Source organism: Podarcis raffonei, chromosome 15 (genome assembly GCF_027172205.1).
Source record: "Podarcis raffonei isolate rPodRaf1 chromosome 15, rPodRaf1.pri, whole genome shotgun sequence".
Lineage (NCBI taxonomy): Eukaryota > Metazoa > Chordata > Lepidosauria > Squamata > Lacertidae > Podarcis > Podarcis raffonei.
In genome coordinates, this window is record NC_070616.1 from 7,278,429 (window position 1) to 7,301,417 (window position 22,989).

At 47.5% G+C, this 22,989-nt stretch overlaps 1 protein-coding gene across 1 annotated transcript; it reads right to left on the minus strand.

The window, feature by feature from the left end:
* Nucleotides 1–6,937: 6,937 nt before the first annotated feature.
* On the minus strand, nt 6,938–21,576 carry DYNLL2 (dynein light chain LC8-type 2). The gene is made up of 3 exons (XM_053366972.1): nt 21,257–21,576; nt 11,682–11,820; nt 6,938–8,543 (listed from the first exon to the last, which is right to left on the minus strand). Exons 2-3 carry the CDS (start codon nt 11,811–11,813, stop codon nt 8,406–8,408), a joined length of 270 nt encoding a protein of 89 aa, XP_053222947.1. The 5' UTR covers nt 11,814–11,820; nt 21,257–21,576; the 3' UTR covers nt 6,938–8,405.
* Nucleotides 21,577–22,989: the final 1,413 nt, after the last annotated feature.

The following is a 22,989-nucleotide window of genomic DNA, read 5'->3' on the forward strand; positions in this document are numbered from 1 at the left end:
TGGTTGCTTTTTCATACAAAGAAGAAGAAGAAACACCTCCAAACGTATCTCATGAAAGCCTTTAATTAAGGTAAATTGGCTTGTCAGGAGGAGGAAGAGGAAAACAGTTCATCTCCATTTTTGTTTTTTGTTTTTTTGCTGTAATTGACTGGTAATATTATTTGCTAGATTTTGTAATAACTCATCTAGTTGGCATAATAATAATGCCCTCACATGCACGCGTCTAAAACATTGCAGTTGCTATATTTAACATTCTTACCACAGTCCCTACTTGCTTATAATAAGGAAATCTGGTAGTTAAGAACGGAATAATTTCCTTGCTGAGTCAGACTTTGGTTCATCTCATTTGGCATCCTGTTTCCAAAATACCATATTTTTTGCTCTATAAGACTCACTTTTCCCCTCCTAAAAAGTAAGGGGAAATGTGTGTGCGTCTTATGGAGCGAATGCAGGCTGCACAGCTATCCCAGAAGCCAGAACAGCAAGAGGGATTGCTGCTTTCACTGCATAGCAATCCCTCTTGCTGTTCTGGCTTCCGAGATTCAGAATATTTTTTTTCTTGCTTTCCCCCTCCAAAAACTATGTGCGTCTTGTGGTCTGGTGCGTCTTATAGAGCGAAAAATACGGTAGGTTTCCTCCTGGTGGAATAACAGCCTAGAGACCCCATACATCCTCCAAGGAGGGATACTTGCCTTCCCCTGGAAAATCATTCAGAGTCTTCTGGATCAGGCCCATGGCCCATCTAGTCCAACCAGGTGTCCCTACAGTGGCCAACCAGATGATATGGGAAGCCCCAAAGCAACAGTTTTCTCCCAACTTGTGATTCCCAGCAACTCCTATTCAGAAGAATCATTGCCTCTGCCCACCACTGGGGTCCAGGTCCTGACAGATGAGCCCTGTCTCACAGCCACACCATGCATTTGAAAAGCACTATTACCAATCGTTTGTTAAGGGCTGCGGCCTCAGAGGGTTGTAGTTCACAGCACCCTTAACGAACTGCGGCTCTTCTCCCTTACCAGTCACAATGGGCAACAGTCATCGCCGTCAAACTGACATTTCTAAGATGTCTGCAGGAGTCTGTGTGTGTGTGTGCCCACATCACTGAAAGCTCTGCTCTCCCTGCTGAACGCTGCACTCGTTTGCTCTGCAGGAACCTGCCCTCCCCTGATTTAAAGAGCCAAGAGGGTGCTCGTTCTTTGGGTCTAAAAATAGACAGGGAAAACATAATTGCCCTATTGTATACTATTGACAGATCAAAACCAGCCCTCCCGTTTCAGCTGGTGGCTTGTGCAACCATTTAGAACAGGAGTAGGCAAACTAAGGCCCGGGGGCCGGATCCAGCCCAATCATCTTCTAAATCCAGCCCGCGGCTGGTCCGGGAATCAGCGTGTTTTTACATGAGTAGAATGTGTCCTTTTATTTAAAATGCATCTCTGGGTTATTTGCGGGGCCTGCCTGGTATTTTTACATGAGTAGAATGCGTGCTTTTATTAAAAATGCATCTCTAGGTTATTTGTGGGGCATAGGAATTCGTTCATATATTTTTTTCAAAATATAGTCCGGCCCCCCACAAGGTCTGAGGGACAGTGGAGCGGCCCCCTGCTGAAAAAGTTTGCTGACCCCTGATTTAGAAGCACATGCAGACCCCGGAATCATAAAGCATCCTCCACATGCTCAGAGATTTAACATCAATAAATTTTGAGGAAGGAGTCCCACCTTAGAGGGTCAGTGTAGCATGCTAGTTGAAAGACTAGGCTGCCAATCGGAGAGCACATCTACACCTTACATGCAAAGAAGGAGTGGGGAACCTTTGGTCCTCCAGGTGTTGCCAAACTACAACTCCCAACAGCCTCAGCAAGCGAGGCCAACGGCCAGGGAAGATGGGACTTGCAGTTCGGAAGCACCTGGAGGGCTCAAGGTTCCTGGCACCTGATTTAAAACACTCTTATGCCACTCTAACAGTCCTGACTTTCACCACCAGAGTATCCTGGGAACTGCAGTTGGTTAAGGGTGCTGAGATTGGGAGCTCTGTGACAAACTAACTACAGTTCCCAGGATTCCCTAGGGGGAGCTGTGACTGTTAAAGTGATATAAGAGTGTTTTATATGTATAGAGTTGTACGCAGCAAAATTTTATGCAGTGTAGAGTCATTGAAATTGATGGACCCAGGTGATATTACTGGGGCTTCGCCTGACAACATCACCAGTGGGGCTTGCCCCTATGTCTCAGGTTTGTGCCCTAAAATCTTAAGCTCTGGGATGCTCTTTACGTGGCAACCCTACTCATTAAATAATATGAGATAGCATAATTAATCTGGTTTCTATTAATATTGGGTCTGATGTAATGTTAACACTGGGAATTTTTTAAAGCACTTTGTGGTTTTGCTTCATTTTCCTATTTTTTTCTATAATGCTTTCATAAACTCCATTATGCAGCTACCTCTTTTTTTCACCTGTATGATTATACACAGTGTTTTTGACTATTCTGGATGTGTCTTAGAGGCTAGAGTTAAAATTCCTTCTCCTTTTAGCAGTGCATATTCATTTGGTCAAGTACGCAGCAGGTTGCTGTGTACAATTCTACACGTCCTCCCCCCCCCCATGCTGCATTGATGCCACATAGGTGTTGGCAAATTCAGCATGCATTTGAGGCACGTAAGTCCCACCCCGCAACCCCAAAGAATCCTGGGAATTGTCATTCGCTAAGGATTCTGGGAACTGCAACTCTAGAGGGGATAAACTGCAAATCCCAGGATGCTTTGAGGAAAGTCATGTGCTTTGAATGTGGGTGGCAGTCTTGTTATTTGTCAACGTTCTATTTTCTGCTTGTATCATTTATCTACTTCAGCAGAGGAACGCATTCCGTTATTGATTTAATCTTGCACTGGTTGATGCAAACTTCCAAAATATTAGCAGAAATATCTTTTGTGAGGTGGGCCAAAGGCAGAGGAGGTGCTTGGCATGCAGAAGGGCCAGGATCAATCTCTAGCACCTCTCCTATTAAAGCAGGCCTGAGGAGCCTTTGGTCTTCCAGCTGTTGCTGAACTACAACTCCCATCATCCCCCAGCCACTGACTATGCTTGTTGGGCCTGGTGGCAGCTGTCATTCAACAACATCTGGGGACCAAAGGTTCCCCACACCTGTGTTGAAAGGATTCGGTAATAGATCAACTGTGAGGAGCCTTTGGCCCTTCTCCTGTTGGCAGACTCCAACTCCCATCAACCACATCAGGATGACCATGGAAGATAGGAGTTGTAGTTCAGCAGCGTTTAGAGGGCCACAGATTCCTCACACCTGATGTAGAAGGCGATGGCAAAGACTCCTCCCTGCTCTAGACTCTTGAGAGCCACCAGCAGAGTTGGCAATGCTGGACTATAGGAATAAGTAGCCTGACCTGGTAGTACAGGACAACTCTCTGTGCAGCCGAAAGGCTAGTTTTTTTACATGGAGGGAATATTGTTATTTGGAGGCGGATTCAGCCTCGTGAGCTAAAGTGACATAGGCCAGACACAGGTTAACTGACAACTCACTGGGCATCATCCAGGTATGCTCTCCATGTCGTTGTGTCTGATTATCCCATGCTGTGTCCAACTCACTGTTATTTAACAAGAACATATTAACATTGTTATTAGCAGAAATAAGACGCTTTCCAATTCACAGAATCATATACCCTTGAATTGCAGAGTTGGAAGGGATCCCAAGGATCATTTAGTCCAACCCCTGCAATGCAGGAATCATAGCTAAGGAATTCCCGACAGCTGACCCGCCAATCCCTGTTTTAAAATCTCCAAGGAAGAAGAGTCCACCACCTTCCAAGGCAGTTCCTCCCACTGTTGAACGACGCTTACCATCAGAAAGTTCTTCCTAATGTTTTGTAGGAATCTCTTTTCTCACCATTTGAATCCATTGGCTTGCTCCATCATCCATGTGACAGCCCTTCAGATATCTGAAGATAGCTGATTCAGCTAAAGTATTTTCATGATTACTGCCTTTGTATCTCACTATTCCTCCAAGGCGCTCAAGCGAGTATACATGTCTCTCCTCCCCATGTTTATAATTCTTATTTTTATTTATTTACTAAATCTGTATACCACCCTTCACCTGAAGAACACGGGGTTCACAATGTAGAAATGCAAAACGAGAACTAAACCACCTCAAAACAACCAGATAAGGTAGTAGGTCTTTCTGATTCAGCTACAGCCAATGTTTTCCAGGCTTTTTGACTTCTGCAAATCCTTTCTGCACCAGCTCAGTGTCCAAGGATTGGCAAAGAACACCTGCTCAGCACTTGTGGCAGGCTGCCCTAACCTTTACCTGCCCCGTCCCCATAAACTGACATATGTCAGTTTCAAAACAGCAGTCCAACACTCCCCTACAGCCACACATATTGGTAGGAGTTACAGGCAAGCTGCCTCCTGGGGGGAATCTATTCGATTATTGATCGACCACCGTTACTGAGGAACAGACTTTGAGCAAACGAAAAAGGCCTGTCTGCTGGATAATGCCCAAAGGCCCAGCATCCTCTTCACTCACAGTGACCAATCAGATGCCTCAACGAGAGACTCGCAAGCAGCACCTGAGCTCAACACCTGAGCTCTTCCCACCTGAGACTGCCTTACCCATTGTGGCTAGTAGCCACCTATGGCCCTTGCCTCCAATTGGAGTGTTTAAGTAGCCCAAGGTGTTGTGGACTCAACTTGCCTCATTATCATTGCAGACTCTCCATATCAAACAAAATACTTCAAAAATCAATGCTGAGTTTCATATGGAAAGCAGACTCCAGAACGCCTGATTTCCCCCCCCTTAAATAAAAAGCCTTTATATTTTAGCCTGGTTGCATAACCCTGAATGATGGTATGTAAGAAGCAACCTTTTGGTGCAACAGTTTGGGTACTTCCTCTCCTCTATAATTTGCAGGCTGAGGCCTGTTACACCCCTCATTTAAATTTTTATTTGATTTGTGCCCCTTGGGGGTAAAAGGGAAGGTGAACTACCTTTGATTTTATTGCTTGGCTGAAACACATTAAAAAGTTCTACCACACACAGACCCCAAATTCTGCAGCCTGAAAAAAAATGAATTCTGAAGCATGTGTTGTGTAAATCTGCATGTAATTGCATATCACACTTCAAACAGTCTCTCCTCACGTTGGTCAAAATAATTATTAAAAAACGGAATGCTTTTCCAACCTGTAATTCTCTACCTGAAGTGTGAATGAAAACCATCTAGAACCCATTTAGCTTCCTAAATGCTACTGCATCCAGGGGTCTCTACAGCATCTCCTCTTCCAATTGAGATGTGCCTTCTTTTGTAGAAGCATTTAGGAGGGGAAGGGAACCCAGCCACAAACTTGGTTTAATATAGTTTATTCTGAATATTTCTATTGCCACAATGAGGACTAGTTTTGCTAACACCAGGTGCAGTACCAAGCCATCTCACCCCAAAATATACCAGTCAGAAGAAAAGCACTTTTATCCTTAAATGACTTCTCTGCTGCCTTTCAGGAACAGGTTCTGAACTTGTGCAAATGGGCAACAACAGTGCTAGAAGCACACAGGGGTTTCCGAAGGCTGAGATCTCCCTCAGGAGACAGGGTTGGGTAGTGGTTAAGAGTGCTGGAGGCCCGGGCTCAAATCCCTGCCGAGCTGTGAAACTCAATGGGTGACCTTGGGCCACTCCCAACAACCCCCTCAGCCTTACCTGCTCCACAGGGTTGTTGTGAGAATAAAATGGGGAGGGAGAGAACCATTTATACCACCTTGAGTTCCTTGGAGGAAAGGCGGGATGTAACTGAGTTATAAATACCCCACCCCTCAAAAGTAACTCAACTTGCACTCTGCATAGAAATTAGACAGTGTTGACCATGTACACACTCTAAGTTAAGAACATATCTTAGGTACAGGTAACCATTAGGTCCAGTCGTGACCAACTCTGGGGTTGCGGCGCTCATCTCGCTTTATTGGCCGAGGGAGCTGGCGTACAGCTTCTGGGTCATGTGGCCAGCATGACAAAGCCGCTTCTGGTGAACCAGAGCAGCACACAGAAATGCCGTTTACCTTCCTGCCAGAGTGGTACCTATTTATCTACTTGCACTTTGATGTGCTTTCGAACTGCTAGGTTGGCAGGAGCAGGGACCGAGCAATGGGAGCACACCCTGTCGTGGGGATTTGAACTGCTGACCTTCTGATCGCCAACTCCTAGGCTCTGTGCTTTAACCCACAGCGCCACCCACGTCCCTTAAGAACATCTTTCACCCCCAAATCCTGGGAACTGTAGTTTACCCCCTACAATTCCTAACACACTTAACTACAGCTCCCAGGATTCACTTTAAATGCCTGGTGTGTATGCAGTCTACATGTCTGAATATCTACCTCCCCCACAGCCCCCTTTTACCCTTGGAGAGCGCCAGGGTAAGGTGCAAAACGCATCCCACAATCCCTTGCACTCTAGCCTCTCATCAGCCTCAAGTAGTAAAACAAACAAACTGTTCTTAAATGTGCCAATTCCTGCTCTCTTGTGTGTGTTTTGATGTTTTTGAAAAAGAAATGTTTCATTTCAAGCAACTGCACTTAGGAAGGAAACTTTTTTTTTTTGCACTCTATGAAGTATCAATATATTCCCAAATTAAGACTCATGCAGGCTGGGACAGTGGGAAACTTCCTTTTCTGGAGAGTGAATTTTCTGTGTAAGCATCACCATTGAAGCACCTCACTTTAACCTCACTTTAACCCAAGACAGTTCCTCTTCTGTCCCCTGACATCTTTAGATGGGAGACACAAGTTATCATCAAATTCAAGAGCTACATCCACCTCCTGTGGTGTGTGTTTTTTTGGGAGGAAAGGGGTGTTAACAAGCTGGTTCTAAGAAAACTCTGCATGATACTTTTAGGCATACTTTGGATTACCGCACAGACACCACAAACGTGTTTTTCAGAGACAGTCTGGGTCACCCTTGTTTATTTTTTCACAGCCAAAAGGGAGAAAAAGTTATTGACATGCTTTCCTTCCCGCCAAATCCCAGGTTATACAAGCACAGATGAATCCCCATCTCCTTATGATCTAAGCTCTGGAGCTCCAACTCCTTAGGTCATTTTTGAGGAGTGGGGAGGTCGGAGTGGTTCCTTCCCCATCTAATTTGTAGACTTCTTAACTGCAAAAGCAACTAGATGTTTCAGCTAAAGCACTTCCAAGGAATGATCTTGCAAAAGAAAAACAGAGAAGGGCCCCTGGAGCAACTGGACACCTTTGCTATAGAACTGAAATCATACAATCTGCTTCTCAAAGCACAGCTAACTGTTGAGAAGGTGGGGTGAGGGAGACACAAAACGATCAGGAAAGGGCTTCTGTACATCAGCCACCATGTTGGGCGTTATGTGGAGATTGTGCGTCTCCAAGTAAAAGCAGAGGCAGACTGCAAGCACAGCCAACACGGAGCCACCGATTTGGAACAGGATCTTCCCACACAAACAAGTGACTGGAAGCGAGGTGGCAAATAAGGCAAGGCTGACTCAAACTGGGATGAGGAGAGGCCTGGTCACAGTTTTCTTGCATCATGAAGACACATGGCTGGGCCACGTGCCCAGCCAATACTCCAGCACAAAAATATGAGGCAGCTCCCTTTGAAATGGCTTTCTGGGGGTGGGGGTGCAATAATGTATTTCGGACCAGGACAAACCACTTCGAAAATACGGCACTTAAAATTCCATTTTACAGCTAAATACCATTTTTACTGTCAAATATTAGGCATGTTTGAGAGACGGTTTTGGATCAAGAAGAAACAAAGATGACCACCTTTTTTCCCCTTTTACAGCCAAGGCAACTTAAAAAGGAGAACAACGCACTCTTTGGGGACAGAAAAAGCCGGCTGGAATTATTTTTTTTTAAAAAAAACAAAACAAAACATTGAGTACCTCATTTGAAGCCAGATTCTGACCCTTAATTGCCACCTTTCTGGGGTCTGCTTACAGCCAGCTTCTGAACCTTTCAAAAGGAATTTAAAAACCAAAGGATTTCTTTAATGGAATTTTAGAGATTCTCTTTTTATTTCATTTCTCCTTCCCGCTTAAAGGCCATTTGTTGAAGCATTTTTAATTTTTATTTTTCTTTACAGTTCTCCTAGTGCAAAAGAAAATGAAAAAGAAAAAGAAAAAGAGCAGAAACCGAAAACAAGGAACATGAAAAAGATGCTGCTGCCTTACTTCTCCCAGGCAACCAAAAACAAAAACAAAACGAACAGAATTTTAGGTGGTGTTTTTACTGCAACATATACACATTAAATATAGTTTACAGTCCATGCAGCGGCGCAACCATGGTTGAAGGGTTCCTGGGCCCCCGCCTTCAGTGCACTACAGTCCATGTTCCTCGCCCGCCGTCATCGCGCCCCCCCTCCACTGCCGTCTGCCTGCCTCCTAGCCCGACTTGAAGAGGAGAATTGCAACCTGGCCCAAATAGAAATAAATGAAATGCTTCGTCTCGTGCGTTACGTAGCTGCCGAAATTCCTGCCCACGATGCAATGCCAAGTGGGGTTGTATTTCTTGTCAAATTCCTGAATGGGGAGGGGGAGAGGGGAGACAGAAGAGAGAAGGGGGGGGGGAGAGAGAAGAGAGAGGACGTTATTGAAATGCAACAGCATCAAAAGGAGGCAGATCTGTGCCCCAAGGAGATTACAATCTGAACATCTGATACAGGAATCGGGAAGTGTGTTTCGGAGTCCAGAGGCCCTCAGCCAGAGCCTGTCTTGGCCAAGCCCTGGCGCTAGGCCCATCCTCACACACCCTTGCTCCTGGGCAACCCCTGCATTGTTTCCTTCAGCTGTGGGGGGAGAAGATGGTAGTTTCTGCAGTAGGATAGTTCTGGAGTCTAACCCACCCGGAGACCAGCTTGAGACATCATGATAGCCCTAACAGCTACATTGAAGAGGTGGCTCCCATAATGCTTTGCAGCGTTGCGCAGAACAGTTAGGCAACTCATCCCCAAGCGGCACATGGCTTTGTCAGTCAGTATCTTCTAAAAATATAGCACCAGCCACAGAAGGTCGCAGGTTCAATCCCCAAGTAGGGTTGGGGTAGATTCCCTGTACAAAACCCCACTGCCAGTCAGCGTAGACAGTACTGAGTTAGATGGACCAATGGGTCAGTATAAGGTCGCTTCCAATCAGGGCTGAAAGCCATGGGGGCAGGACCTTGGAGACCAGGGTTCAAATCCCCACTCAGCCATGAAGCACATTGGGTGACCTTGGGCCAGTCACTGACTCTCAGCCTAACCTGCCTCACAGGGCTGTTGTGGGGATTATACGAGGAAGGTGAAAACCACGTACGCCATCTTGAGTTCCTTGGAGAAATAGGTGGGATATAAATGCGATGAACAAAGCCTTTCGGTTATAATTAATTTCATGGAATTGTAGAGTTAGAAGGGACCGCAAAGGCCATCTAGTTCAACCCCCTGCGATGCAAGAATATTGAGTGCAGAGGGTAGCAGTAACTCTTCCAAAAAACTGATTCCCAAAAACTGGCATTGAGAGGCCTACTTCCTCTGACAGTGGAGAGAGATACTCTCTAGAACAGAACATTTATATCAAGGCAGAAGCAGTGTAAAGTGTCACAGGCCTCCTGAATGCCTATTTTTAAAGGCAGGTTTTCCCCTGCTCACGGGAGACATTGCAATGTCATTTTATTATTTACCATTTTACTGTATTTTCTTATCCATGGATTTTGTTTCCACTGGTTTCTGTGTATTTCTGGCTAGTGGTGGGGTGGGGAGATGAACTTACTGGTGTTTTATGTGAATTGCCGGCCGATTCTGCATATTAAGCCATATATAAATATTATTAATACTGTACGCTGAAATAAAAAGGCAGCCTTGACTTTTGCCACACCCTTGCCTGGCTGTTCTGTGACAGGCAGGCAGCCAAGCCAGCCACATGGAGTCCATTAGCACATGTACCCAGTCAAGGGCTTTATTTTAAAGAGGTCTTGCAAGCTCTTAATCCGGGTCATGGGTTTGAGCCCCACATTGGGCAAACATTTCCTGCATTGCAGGGGGTTGAATCAGATGACCCTCGTGGTCCCTTCAAACTCTACAATTCTATGATTCTAAGATGTGTTGGGCATTGTTTCCCAGCAGGGAGGTAGCCAAGAAATAAAGGGGGGGGGGTGTTACTGGTTTGTTTCCGTTCTTATTTTTATTATGTATTTTGTGTTTTTTATATTGCAATTTTATGTTGCGAACCGCCCTGAGATCTACAGGTAAAGGGCAGCCTACAAATTTAATTAAGTAATTGTAATAATAAATAATTTGGAAGCAAATGAAAATGGGATTATACAAATCCATCAAGGATAGCAGCCAACAGTCATGCTTTATCAATTCAATTCCTTCTAAAACACGCAGGGTAACAGTTGGTAACACACAAGAAGCTCTAAGTACACACTATGTTTTGTCTTATTCTTACTGGATCAGATTGTTACTATTAATGTTTGATGTTTTATTATTTTTATATGTGTTGGAAGCTGCCCAGAGTGGCTGAGGCAACCCAGCCAGATGCGCAGGGTATAAATTAAAAAACAGTATGATTTATTTTTACAGTGGTACCTTGGTTTAAGAACAAGGTACAAACTATTTGGTTTACGGACTCCGCAAAACCGGAAGTAATGTCTTGGTTTACGAACTTTACCTCGGTCTAAGAACGGAAGCAGAATGGTGGAAGGGCACCGGCGGCAGGAGACCTCATTAGGGAAAGCGCGCCTTGGTTTAAGAACGGTTTCAGTTTAAGAACGGACTTCTGAAACGGATTAAGTTCGTAAACTGAGGTACCACTGTATTTATTATTCTACTGCATTTGCATCCTACCTTCGCTTCAAAGAGCTCAAGGTGGCAGATGTTTCTCCCCCTCCTCATTCAATCCTCACAACAGCCAATTGACGTAGGTTCGGTTGAGAGAGGCAGTAACTGGCGCAATAAGCTTCAAGACCAAGTGGGGATCCGAACCTACATTGCACTGGTTCAGAACTTGCCAGCTGCCAAGAAAGGGGCTGGCTAAGAAGAACAGGAATGGGGGGGCGGGGAACCACATGACCCAGTCACTTCCTCAGAGATTCTGTCTTGCCATGGCAGAATGTGACTGATGAAACCCTGAGATGACCCAATCCATAATAAATAATAATAATAATAAATTTATTTATATCCCGCCCTCCCCAGCCGAAGCCGGGCTCAGAGCGGCTAACAACAATAAAATAATACAATATTCTAAAATCATTTCATTATAAAATTAATTCAAATCAAATTGATGGCAACCATTGGGCTAGAGTTCTGTGAAGATTGCCAAAGGAGGGAGTCAGGCTGTGCCCTGGCCAAAGGCCTGGTGGAACAGCTCCGTCTTGCAGGCCCTGCGGAAAGATGTCAAGTCCCACAGGGCCCTAGTCTCTTGTGGCAGAGCGTTCCACCAGATCGGAGCCACAGCCGAAAAAGCCCTGGCTCTAGTTGAGGCCAGCCTAACCTCTCTGTGACCCAGGACCTCCAAGGTGTTTTTTTTTGAAGACCGTAAGTTCCTCTGTGGGACATACCAGGAGAAGCGGTCCCGTAGGTACGAGGGTCCTAAGCCGTATAGGGCTTTAAAGGTTAAAACCAGCACCTTAAACCTTAAATCAAGGCTCTTTTTCCTCTCTCCCAAGTGCGGGCGCCACAATACCTTTTTGATGTATGCCGCTATGTCCTTTTCTATGTTGTACTTCTCCATGGCCTGAGTGGCGCAATCGACAGCATCTTGCTGCATGTCCTCGGACATGTCCGCATTCTTGATCACTGCCTTTCTGTCAGACATGATGGACCTGTCGGGAGGAAGCCAGAGAGGAAGGTCAAGTCACGCTGCAGACCACCACGAATCTGCCACAGTGCCATCCCTTGGAATGGCGGCTTGCAAGGAGGCAGGGCTGGGTTGAGGGGCAGACTGAAGCTGTGCTGCGTCCAATCCGACGGATGAGCTGCCACGGCTGCTTCTCTACCAGCTTTCAAAACAGGTTCACACATGGGGCTAGTCCACAAGAAAAGCACACCCTGCACTGTAGAAGCAGTGGGATGATTTGTTTGCTTGACCAGCAGCCGTTTATTCTGGCACCCTCCCTCCATCTATTTCACTCCAACCTGATTGAGAAAAATGCGAGTTTTTAAGCAAGTGGCCCTCCCTTTGTGACTGGGGAAGGGGGCAGTTTGGTGTGTCGCATTTTGTGCAGGCCTGATCTATCAGCACTGGGCTTCCACGCAAATGCACTCTCAACACAAGGACTGAACACTGCAAACACAGCTCCACAGCTTTCACTTCCACTGACAGTGGTAGATGCTAGAGTTCATAGAATCATAGAGTTGGAAGAGACCACAAGGGCCATCGAGTCCAACCCCTTGCCAAGCAGGAAACACCATCAGAGCACTCCTGACATATGGTTGTCAAGCCTTTGCTTAAAGACCTCCAAAGAAGGAGACTCCACCACACTCCTTGGCAGCAAATTCCACATTCTTGGAGAAATCCTCTATTGCTCACTCTATAGCAAGGATAGGGTACCTGGTGTTGCTAAGACTACAACTCCCATCAGCCCCAACTAGCATGGCCAGTGGTCAGGGATGGTTGTAGTCCAGCAATATCTGGAGGGCTGCAGGCACCTTAACTCCTGATCTGATTAAGTCAGGCTGTTGCTTGCAAAACTGCTATTTCTACCTAGCCAGCAAACCTACAACAACGGAGTCAGACCTGTACCACCTTATGCTGAACCCACATGCTCTGTAATTGCCAGACCAGCAAGATTTCAGGCCAAGAGAAAGGGGCCTCAGCTCATTGGCAGAGCATCTGCTTTTCATACAGAAGGTCTCAGGTCCAATCGCTGGCCTCTCCAGGTGGGACTTGGAAATATTTCCTGCCCAAAACCCTGGAGAGTCGCTGCCAGTCAGTTTTGACCAGGCATCCCCAAACTCGGCCCTCCGGATGTTTTTGGACTACAACTCCCATCATCCCTAGCTAACAGGACCAGTGGTCAGGGATGATGGGAATTGTAGTCCCAAAACATCTGGAGGGCCGAGTTTGGGGATGCCTGGTTTTTAGACAATAGTGAACAAGACAGGACCAATGCTATGACTCACTATTAAGGCTGATTCTTGTGGGCCTAAGATGCTTTTGAATAGGGCCTCAGAATCAGGCCCAGTGCACCCGATCAGCAGACGTCAAGTTGTAAAGCTGTTTCAGGTGGCAAGGAAGGGCTAGCATGCCCGAAACATGCCCAGAGGGGGTGAATAAGCTGTTCCCTTCTATCAGACACTTCTAGAGAGCTAGGCCCCAATGGGACTGTACATTTAAAGCAGTGCATTTAAAAGCAGTGCATTTAAACCACCTTAAACAGTTGTGGCTCCCCCCCCCAAAAAAAAATCCCTATTCCCCTCCCAGAGTAGAATTCCCAGAATCCCTTGGGAAGAATGACTGGGAACTGCAGCCCTGTGAGGGAGACTCTTCACAACTCCTGGGACCCTTAAAGCAACAATTCCCAGGATTCTTCGGGGGAAGCTGCAACTGTTTAAAGTGGTATGATACTGCTTTAAATGTATAACACAGACCGGACTTTAGTGCAATCAAGACCTGGCTTTACTGGGTAGGGGGAAAAGGAAAACCAGAGGACAGCAGTCCACTGGCAGCCTCAGATGCAACAGTTCAGCAAGCCCCTGTTCTGCATCTTCTTTGAACCGGACACCACAGCTGAAATCCTTGACGTTTTAATGCAGATTTGCACTGCCACACTGGGCCTCTTTTATAAAAATAGAAAGAGTTCCCCAACCTGATGTCCTCTAGATGTCACTGGGACTCCCCAACTCCCACCAGCCAGGATGGCAGGTAGCCTGGGGTGGCAGGCAGTATGGTGCAGTGGTTAAAGAGTGTTCAAACAGAACCTGGGAGACCAGGACGTTCAAATCCTCACCCAGTCAAGCAACTCACTGGGTGACCTTGGGCCATCAGCCTAAACTACCTCCAAGGTCGTTGAAAGGATAAAATGGGGAGGGGGAGAACCACATACAACTCCTTGAGGGTGAGAGTTTGTGGAACCTGGTGAAGGATCTAACCTCTGGGGATGGGACTACCATATGCTGCCAGTTCCCACCCTCCCTGACCAATTCTGGCCATACTGGTTGGGGATAATTGAGAGGGCCTCAGATTCCCCATCCTGGCCTCCTTCAAGCAGGCAGATTCAACCCCTTTCTTACCTACCAGCATACAGTTAAAACCGAATGTGTGAACACCATTTATATACCCAAAACATGTAACTGGGGCAAAAATCTCCACTTGGAAGGCTCTTTGAAAGAGGAAGAGGGACCAGCAGGCACCAAAGATAACAACAGAGATGGCGCCCGTCTGATACACAACAAGATGGAATCCCTAAGGGGACTCCATCCTAAAGGTCCAATTCCTGCTCTGTGCAGAACAGACCTCCTTTTCAAACAGTCTCTGCAAGAGACACTCTCTCCTTCAGAACACAGTGATCAGCTAAGTATACAAGGGGTGAGACAGTTTTTAAGGCATCCTGATCCCAAGGCCTAAAGGGCTGTGTGCATATAGAGCACCTTGCACTCTGCTTGGTACTGTTCTGAAGACAACAAATCAGAACTATGCCATCTCTTCCCTTCATCTCTCTCTCTCTCATATCAACCCCCCCTCCTCCATTACTCCACTATCACTGAGCTGTGAGTACATGTAACTGAAATGAATATAGACTTTTCCATTTTTGGCTCTCACCTCCATTTCCATCTCTTATGGGTAATGCTAGCTTTGTAAGCTCCTCAAGGCCACAACTGCCCACCCATCTCATGAGTTAAATCCTGCATTGGCTGCACACTCGGCAGGGAACGGGCACGGGCAGACAAAGCAAACAGGATTTAACTTCCTGCTCACCAGCAGATGCCCAGGGAGTTAAATCCTGCTCAGTTCTTCAGGATTCCATGCCAACCTCTTCCCGGTTCAAGGAGTTTGCATGGAACCCCCTGCTAAAATGAAGGGACCTCTGGTTCTAGCAGCTCCTTGCAAGGTGCTTTGAAACCCCAGCTTCAAAGAACCTTGTACCTGACGCCAGGTAATTGGCAGGCTGGCAACTCTACCCACCTGTCAAACTTGGCCTGCAAGGCTGATCCCAAAAGAATCTGGCCCAGGGAGCCAAAAGGTTCCCCACCCAATGTAGACCACACCCCACATTGGCACAGCATAAACAGGACCCTTAACCCTCCCCACCCAACATTCAAAGGCTGAAGGTCAGCATTTTCTTGCAAGCCTCTACCAACAGATCCCAAGAGCTGCAGTTCCCCAAGCTTTCAATGCCCACACTAATGCATGCAGCCACCACCCACTGAAATAACTTGGCCATACATGAGCTTCATAAATGGGAGTTTACATAGCCAATCAGCCACAGACTTTCACTGGGGTGGGCGGAGAGTCTCTCTACTCAGCTGCCTTAACCACAAACAATGCAGAGCCACAAAAGGGTTGAGCCACAGAATCAAACACTGCAAGGAAGAAGTGAGGTCAGTCTCTGTGGGCACGTCCACATGACCAAGATAATAACCAGGGCTGTGGTTGTGGTTGTTTTATAAAGGCTGCTCAATCACATCACTCACACCCCTTCCCAACTGACATCTTTTAGGAACATTAGAAACCGCCCAACAATTAATTCATGGTTAATTCCCATGATAGAGAGTAGAAGCCATGACAGTTAAGCCAGGCTTTTAAAACTAAGTTACTAGTCCACATGACTGACACGCTGCCCGCCTGCCAATCCACAGCCTGTTAATTTGTGCCACACAACATGTGCAAGTTTCAATAGCCTCTGTGCCTTGGTCACAGGCAACTAGTTCCACTTAGCATAAGCAAATAGATAGCCGTTTTGGCTGGTAGCCATAGGTAAGTTCTAGCTGTACTGTCAGAGGTAGAACACCAGGTGTGAATATCAGGTATAGGGGGATTGGGGGGGGGCCTGCTTATGGGCTTCCCATTGGTCACTGCAAGAACAGGACACTGACTAGTGGGTCTTTCTGCTGCTCTTCAAAAGCAGGTTTCTGGAAGAGCTTTCACTCTGGTGGAAGCTCATCGCAATCAGGAGATTCCCCAGCAACCATGCAGAACGACCGTTCCTGAGATTCTCTAATCCACGGCCATTTAGCAAGCAATGAGGGAGCCAGAGTTTACTCAGAGGACACCACCCCAGTTTCCCCTGCCTGCAGGAGGAGTTAAACTCACTTTGCAAATACCAAACCTTATCCACCCAGAATCGTAAGCATTCCCCAGACCCCTGCAGTGTTAAGGAGAAATGCCAGAATGGTTGCAGAGTGGAAGACAGGGTGGTGTTAACAAGAAGCCCTGAGCCTTCCCAGAACCACAGTTTGCAGGAATCTCTTGAACAGGAGTGAGGAACAGCAGCCTGGAATGTGCCCTGGAACTCTGATGCTGCCTCTTGCTTGCATGGATGAGGGACAGGTGTGTGTGCGTGTGTAGAAAGCAGCCCTGGTGTACAAACCACAAAGTCAACATTTATATGCTTGGCCCCACCCACTTTTCCTCCAGCCCCGCCCACCACTGCCATGTGGCCCCTGGAAGGTCCTGCAAAAGGGTAAAAAATTTCCCCACCCTTTGCTCTCGAAATAGCCATAACTATCAAATTCAAAGATTTGGGAAGGGGGCCCAGCTCAGCAGAAGAGCACCCAGAGCTGGGTGCGCACCTGGGCCACGACATCTCCAATTAGGCGGAGGATCAGGTAGCTGCTGCCAGCCAGAGCAGACAACACTGAGGTCAATGGACAAGCGGTCTTAACCTGGTATAAAGCAGCTCCCTGCATTGGTAGCAGAGATGTGGCTGGGGTAATCAGTCAGCAAGGAGATACTCAAGAAACAAAGGGTGTGAACAGCAAGCTGATTAACCGACCCCACCCCACCCCTGCACACATACACAGTCCTTCTATGAAAGAGCTACTGGGAAAATCTTCAACAGCAGCTTATCCAGCTTCTTACACATTGCACCACCCACCGGCAGCTAAGGCAAGCAAGCCAGCTTCCTTGTAGGCCAACCACTACTAACGGCGACATAAGAACATGTGCTTGAGCTTGCTTTCCCCTCCTCCCTCCCCATTCTTTTTCCTCGTGTGTCATGACTTTTCTGTTGTAAAGCCTGAGGGCGGGGGCTGTCTTAATACAGATTTCTGCAAGCTGCTCCATAAAGCCTTTTTGTGTGCGTGTGTGCATTAAGTCTGGGGTATAACTGCCACAAATGAACAATTACTAAAAAAAAAGAAGAAGAGGAAGAGTTTTTCCGTCTGGAAGCACTGAGACTGCATGCTGAGAGTGATTCCCGTCTCTTGGCAGGACCACAAAAGGGACAGAAGGAATAGCTTTGTTGCAGCCGTTAAAATATCGCTATCCAAGAGCGAGGAAGGAACCCGGAACCCGTTACATAATTGCCACGGCCAAGGTTACAATTATCCAAACCTTTGTTATCCCCCCTGCCCACTAGTTTGAAGACTACCCTGTGCATCCCTCTCTGCCTAAAAAACAACATTATTGCATTTACCATGAAGGAGCTGCTACATTTACTGGAACTGTAACAAGAGGAAGACTCCCACTTTGTACACACAAAAAAACTTTGAAAGGATATGGGGTTTGCTACAGTCCTAAACCAGGCGCAAGGAACCAGTGGCCCTCCAGATGTTGATGAACTACAACTCCCATCAGCCCCAGCAAGCCTGGCTGATGGGGTGAAGCATGTCAGCAACATCTGCGGGGCCACAGGTTCCCCTCACCTGTCCTAGACAGAAGAAGAGCCAGCCTGTCATTGCTAGCCTGCAAGGCCTCTTGGCACCGATGCAGGAAATTGATTCAACCCAGCAGCCAGGTTCTTCGGCTTCCACCTGCTCCCATTTCACAGGTGAGGTAAAGAGAGGCCTTCCCTGCAGGAGGAGCGGAAAGCACACCAATGACTGCAAAAGCACCCTGGAAGTTTAGGAGGGCGATGGTGTCCCAGCATGCTCTTGGAAACAGAAGCCCAAATGAAAACCAACCCGATTTTGAAAGATCGAGGGGCACCGAGGGAAGCAAAGAGATTAGCCCCCCCCTCCACTGGGGTCCCAAAGTGCACACTTCCCCCCAGCAAGTTAATTCGTTTTTATTTTCTTCCATTGAGGAAGCTGCGTTATATACTGAATCAAACAACGCAGTCCATATAGCCTACTACTGCACCTGGGACCTGCGCATGGCAATGCTGTCGCTATACCCTCTCCTCTCCGGCCTGTAAGAAATTCAAAGCACCGTCCTCAGGGGAACACTTGCTGCAGAGCCAGGGATGTTGCCAGAACAGGTTGAAGGGCCAAACTGTCCCGCCAGCCAGACATGTCCTGGGGTCACCCGTCTTCCAGCAGCGTATTAGTTCCACTTGAACTCAACACCAAGCTTATCAGTACCCGTCTCGGCTAAGATGAACTTAAAAAAACAACAACACAAAAACCAGGGAAGGCATTTACGTAGTTTCTTCTAATAGGGTAAGCCAGTCTCTCCGTAAAATATTTACAGCATGAATATGGGGGGTGCAGGGGTAGAACCCCCAAAGAATCTTACATCGGATACATGCATGCAGGCCCCTTGCAACAGCACCGGGGGAAAGGGCTGTGGCTCAGTGGTTAGTGCACCTGCCGCGCATGCAGAAGGTCCCGTGTTCAATGCTAAGGTAGAGCTGGGAGAGACATCGGCCAGTCAGTGCAGGCAGCAGTGAGCTAGACCACGCACCCCCAAACTCGGCCCTCCAGATGCTTTGGGACTACAATTCCCATCATCCCTGACCACTGGTGCTGTTAGCTAGGGATGATGGGAGTTGTAGTCCCAAAACATCTGGGGGGGGCTGAGTTTGGGGGTGCCTGAGTAGACAGACTGACTCAGGACAAAGGGAGTCCCTGTGCACCATCTGGCCCCCTGCCCTTACTATGGACACCACTTCTAGAACAGTGAGGACAATTCAATAATTTGTGTGGCATGGGCTGGGAGGGGAGAGAAGGGACCCTGGGCTTCATTCAAAAGCCCTATCATAAAGGAAGCTGTCTTCTCCTTGGCCAGGACCCCCCCTGCAATGACAGGGAAACTTTGGAGGAGAATGCAATGGGGTGGGCAGCATGGGCGTAGCCAGGGGGGCAACTGCCACCCCCGGATGAAGCAAAGCAATCAAAATACTTAACTGACCAATCACGTCAGTTCTGCCCCCCCCAAACAAACGTCCTGCCCGCCCCCCAACAAAAATCCTGGCTATGCCCATAGTGGGCAGGCACATTATCCCAGGGCGCGTCCCCCAGAATCCTTGCAATATACACCATCCTCATGTCTCAGTGATGGGAGTTTTGCTCCGATCCCCCAACAGCCAAGTCACAAGGAGGACAGTAATTGGAGGACCACAAGCCTGGGTTGCAGGAGGGATGCAGCTCAAAAATAGAGCATGCAGGTTTGATCCCCAGCATCTCTGGGCAGGGCCAGGAAAGGATCTCCGCCTGGATCCCTAGAGATCCACTGCCAGGCGGCGTCAACAATGCTGGACCAATGTCCTGACTCATGTTCACGCATGCATGAGGGTGGGGAAGGTGTGTGTGCCGTTATCACCTGCCTAGCCAAACACAAATGCCATAAAAGGCTTGTTTACAACATCAGCCATTTAAAACCCAGTCCCTTTTACTCTTGCAGGGATAGTGCCAGTCTGAGGAGCCTGGCGGGGGTTGGCTGGAGGGCGAAGGAAGCAAGAGAACGGCGGGTGCCACTCCGAGGTCGTTGGCAGAAAAAGTGGGGTGTAAAAACGCAATAGTAAATAAAACAGCACTTGGGAGGGGGAGATTCTCTTTCCTCCAGAGAACATCCTCCCTTACTATGAGGCTGCTGCAATGGGGAGTTTCCCTTTAATACAGCCTCTCTCTTTTTTTTGGGGGGGGGGGGGAGAGAAGCAATGAGAGGGTGGCTTGTAGAGTAAGCCCCAGAGGCCACACCACACATACAGTCTTCCTTGGATCCTGCCCAAGTTCAGCTCCACCTGCAGGTTCCAAAGGTGGCAACAGCCTCCCCAGCTAGAAAAAGGCCTCGGCAATGTTTTTTCCCCCTCCTTTTTTTTTCTTAAAGCCTTCCAAGTCCCTACTCTAGAAGGATCCACGCTCAATCCCATGATCTCGGTTCCCTCCATCCCTGACAGGGACGTCACTGGACCTCGAAGCCAAGGGCAGCACCAACAGAATCCCATTGGCTCGGCTGCAACCCTCCTAGGAAGAGCAAAGGCAGCTTTTTAAGTTTGTCCCACCCTTAAAGGCAACCATCATAGACCTGAACCTGTCCTTTGCAAGAGGGGTTTCCCTCCCCCCCCCCTTGGGGATCTACACAATCCTTCTTCCAGCTCCTATGTCACAAAGGGGCTTCCTAGCAAGGCTTTAGGAATCTTATTTTTTCACCAGCACTCCAAAAAGTCTCCAGTCTGATTTCAGGCTTGACCTTGGGGTTGTTTTGGGGGGGGCATAGTATTAATATTTAATTTATCAGATTTTAAAAATCAATATATGGGGGGGGGGGGAGAGAAAGAACTGGCTACTCGATTCCAGAATGAAATGTTATAATACCAGGTGCATCCCAATCAACACTCACACAACTACTGCAGAGGTGAGCCAAGCGGATGGACAGTTTGCACACACAGACACACCATATATATATATATATTTGGGAGGGTATAGCTCAGAGTTAGCAGAAAGAGGTAGATCCACAGAAACCGCGTCTGCCAAGTTTGGTACAAAGGAAGGTAGATTGTACACTCAATACCCAGCAGCTCTGCCCGCTTTTGGGGGAGAGTGGATGGCGGGGGGAGCAGCCTGGGTTGCAATCCTCTGCACCCTTACCTTTGAATAATTGTGTAAAAAATATATATATAAAAGTCCCACTGGGGCTTTCTGAACTCAAGGGGGTTTACTTCCGAGTAGGCATGCATGAGATTGCACTAGGCGCAGGAGCCTAAGGGGCGTGGACTAAAACAGGAAAAAAATGAAAAATAATAAGGGAGGAAGGAGGGGCGGCCAAAATCAAGCATCCCCATCACTTCCAATGGCCAGAACCCCTCGCTGCCCGCGCAACTATTTGAGCGCCCCCCCCATCAACCCCTCCGCCCCAAACTCGCCCCATCCAATTCTGCAATGGGGGGAAAAAGCAAATAAAACGAATGAATAAGTCACCCGTTTGCAACCGCTTACCTTCACAGTGTTAGGCAAAGCCTCTGATTATTATATATATTTTTTAAAAAAAATAATAATAATAAATGAGGGCGCGCTCTTTCCCTCCACGGCACGTCGAAAGGCAACGCTGCAAAGGCTTTCTACAGCCTCCCAACGCCCGGGCTCCAATGCGCGTTCCTGCCCCGTTTGCAAAAAGAAAAAAGGGGGAAAGCACCAGCGAAGCGTCCGATGCTGCTGTCGGCGAAGGTGGTTGGAGCGTCGCTCGCTTACTCAGCGCAGCAGCAGCGCCGGCGCCCTCCGCTCTCTTCCCCCCGCGAGCCTCCTCTGGCTGCCTGCCCTGGCCCCCCCTGGGCTGAAATAGGCGCCCCTCCCCTTGCAGTAGCTCAGCCACGCTGCGCCTCCATTGGCTGCCGCAGAGCCTCGGCCCACAGCGACGTAGCGTTCTCCTCTCGCTGTTCTCTGTCTACATCTTATTTCATCCCATAATGCCACGAGGAAATTGCAGAACCAATTTTTTTGTATGTGTGGGGTGGGGGGGGGTGGAGAGAGACTAGGGGTGGGGCTGGAGTTTCTCGCTTTTTGTTTGTTATTAAAACAGAGCGTCGATAAATGAGCCAATGAAGAAGCGGGCATTATTATTATTATTATTTTCCCGGCTCAGGATCTGGGTCTTGTCTCTCTGCTTCCTTCTTCTTCTTCTTCTTCTTCTTCTGCTCTGCCTCTCTCTGTTTCCTGGCAGGGAGCTGCTTGGAACAGCTGCATCGCCAGGCAGAACTGCAACAGGTGCAGCTTTATCTCAGCATCACTGGGGGGGGCAGTTTGAAGCTGCACCTGTTGCATTGCTGCCTTTCAAAGGAGCGCTGGGATGAGGAACTGCAGCTGCTGGAGGGAGAGAGATAATTTGCCTGTAGGTAGCAGCCGGATCCTTTGGGTTAGGTAACAGAGGGTACAGCGTCCATTTGCTTAGGTGGGAATAAGCCCAATGGAACTCAGAGGGACTTACAGTGGTACCTCGGGTTAAGTACTTAATTCGTTCTGGAGGTCTGTTCTTAACCTGAAACTGTTTGTAACCTGAAGCACCACTTTAGCTAATGGGGCCTCCTGCTGCCGCCGCGCCGCCAGAGCCCGATTTCTGTTCTCATTCTGAAGCAAAGTTCTTAACCTGAAGCACTCTTTCTGGGTTAGCAGAGTCTGTAACCTGAAGCATATGTAACCCTACAATCAAGAAAAAACTCTGGAATGGAAAGAAGGACAAAATATTGGAGAAAATATACCAAGGAGAGAAAAAACTGAGAACCAAACCAAAGTCCAAGGAGGTGCTGAGAGAAATTAAATTCCACCAAGCAGAATATTCAAAATTGATCAATCAGGAGATTGAATGGAAAATAAAACAGATGAAGCAAAGATCCTTTGAATCAGCAAATAAATGTGGAAAGCTATTAGCTTGGCAGCTGAAAAAAAGACAAAAGCTAAATACGATAACAAACCTAGAGATTGATGGAAGGATGGTACAGAAACCAGAAGAAATTAGGAAGTGCTTCCACAGATACTTCAAAGAATTGTATGCACAGGGGCCCCAGAAAGAATCAGAGATAGATCAATTTTTAAAGACAAATGGACTATCAAAAATAACTCAAGATAAAAGATCAATCTTGAACTCTACAATAACCTCACAGGAAATTGAAGGTGCCATTCAGAATATGCAACTAGGCAAATCTCCAGGCCCGGATGGACTTACCTCCAAATATTAT

What these genes read in the sequence shown, in the direction of transcription:
- DYNLL2 (XM_053366972.1), bottom strand. Translation starts at nt 11,813, where the DNA reads ATGTCTGACAGAAAGGCAGTGATCAAGAATGCGGACATGTCCGAGGAC. An exon ending in TAGCGGCATACATCAAAAAG is followed by an intron (nt 8,544 to 11,681) that starts GTATTGTGGCGC and finishes CTCCCCATTCAG; the next exon opens with GAATTTGACAAGAAATACAA.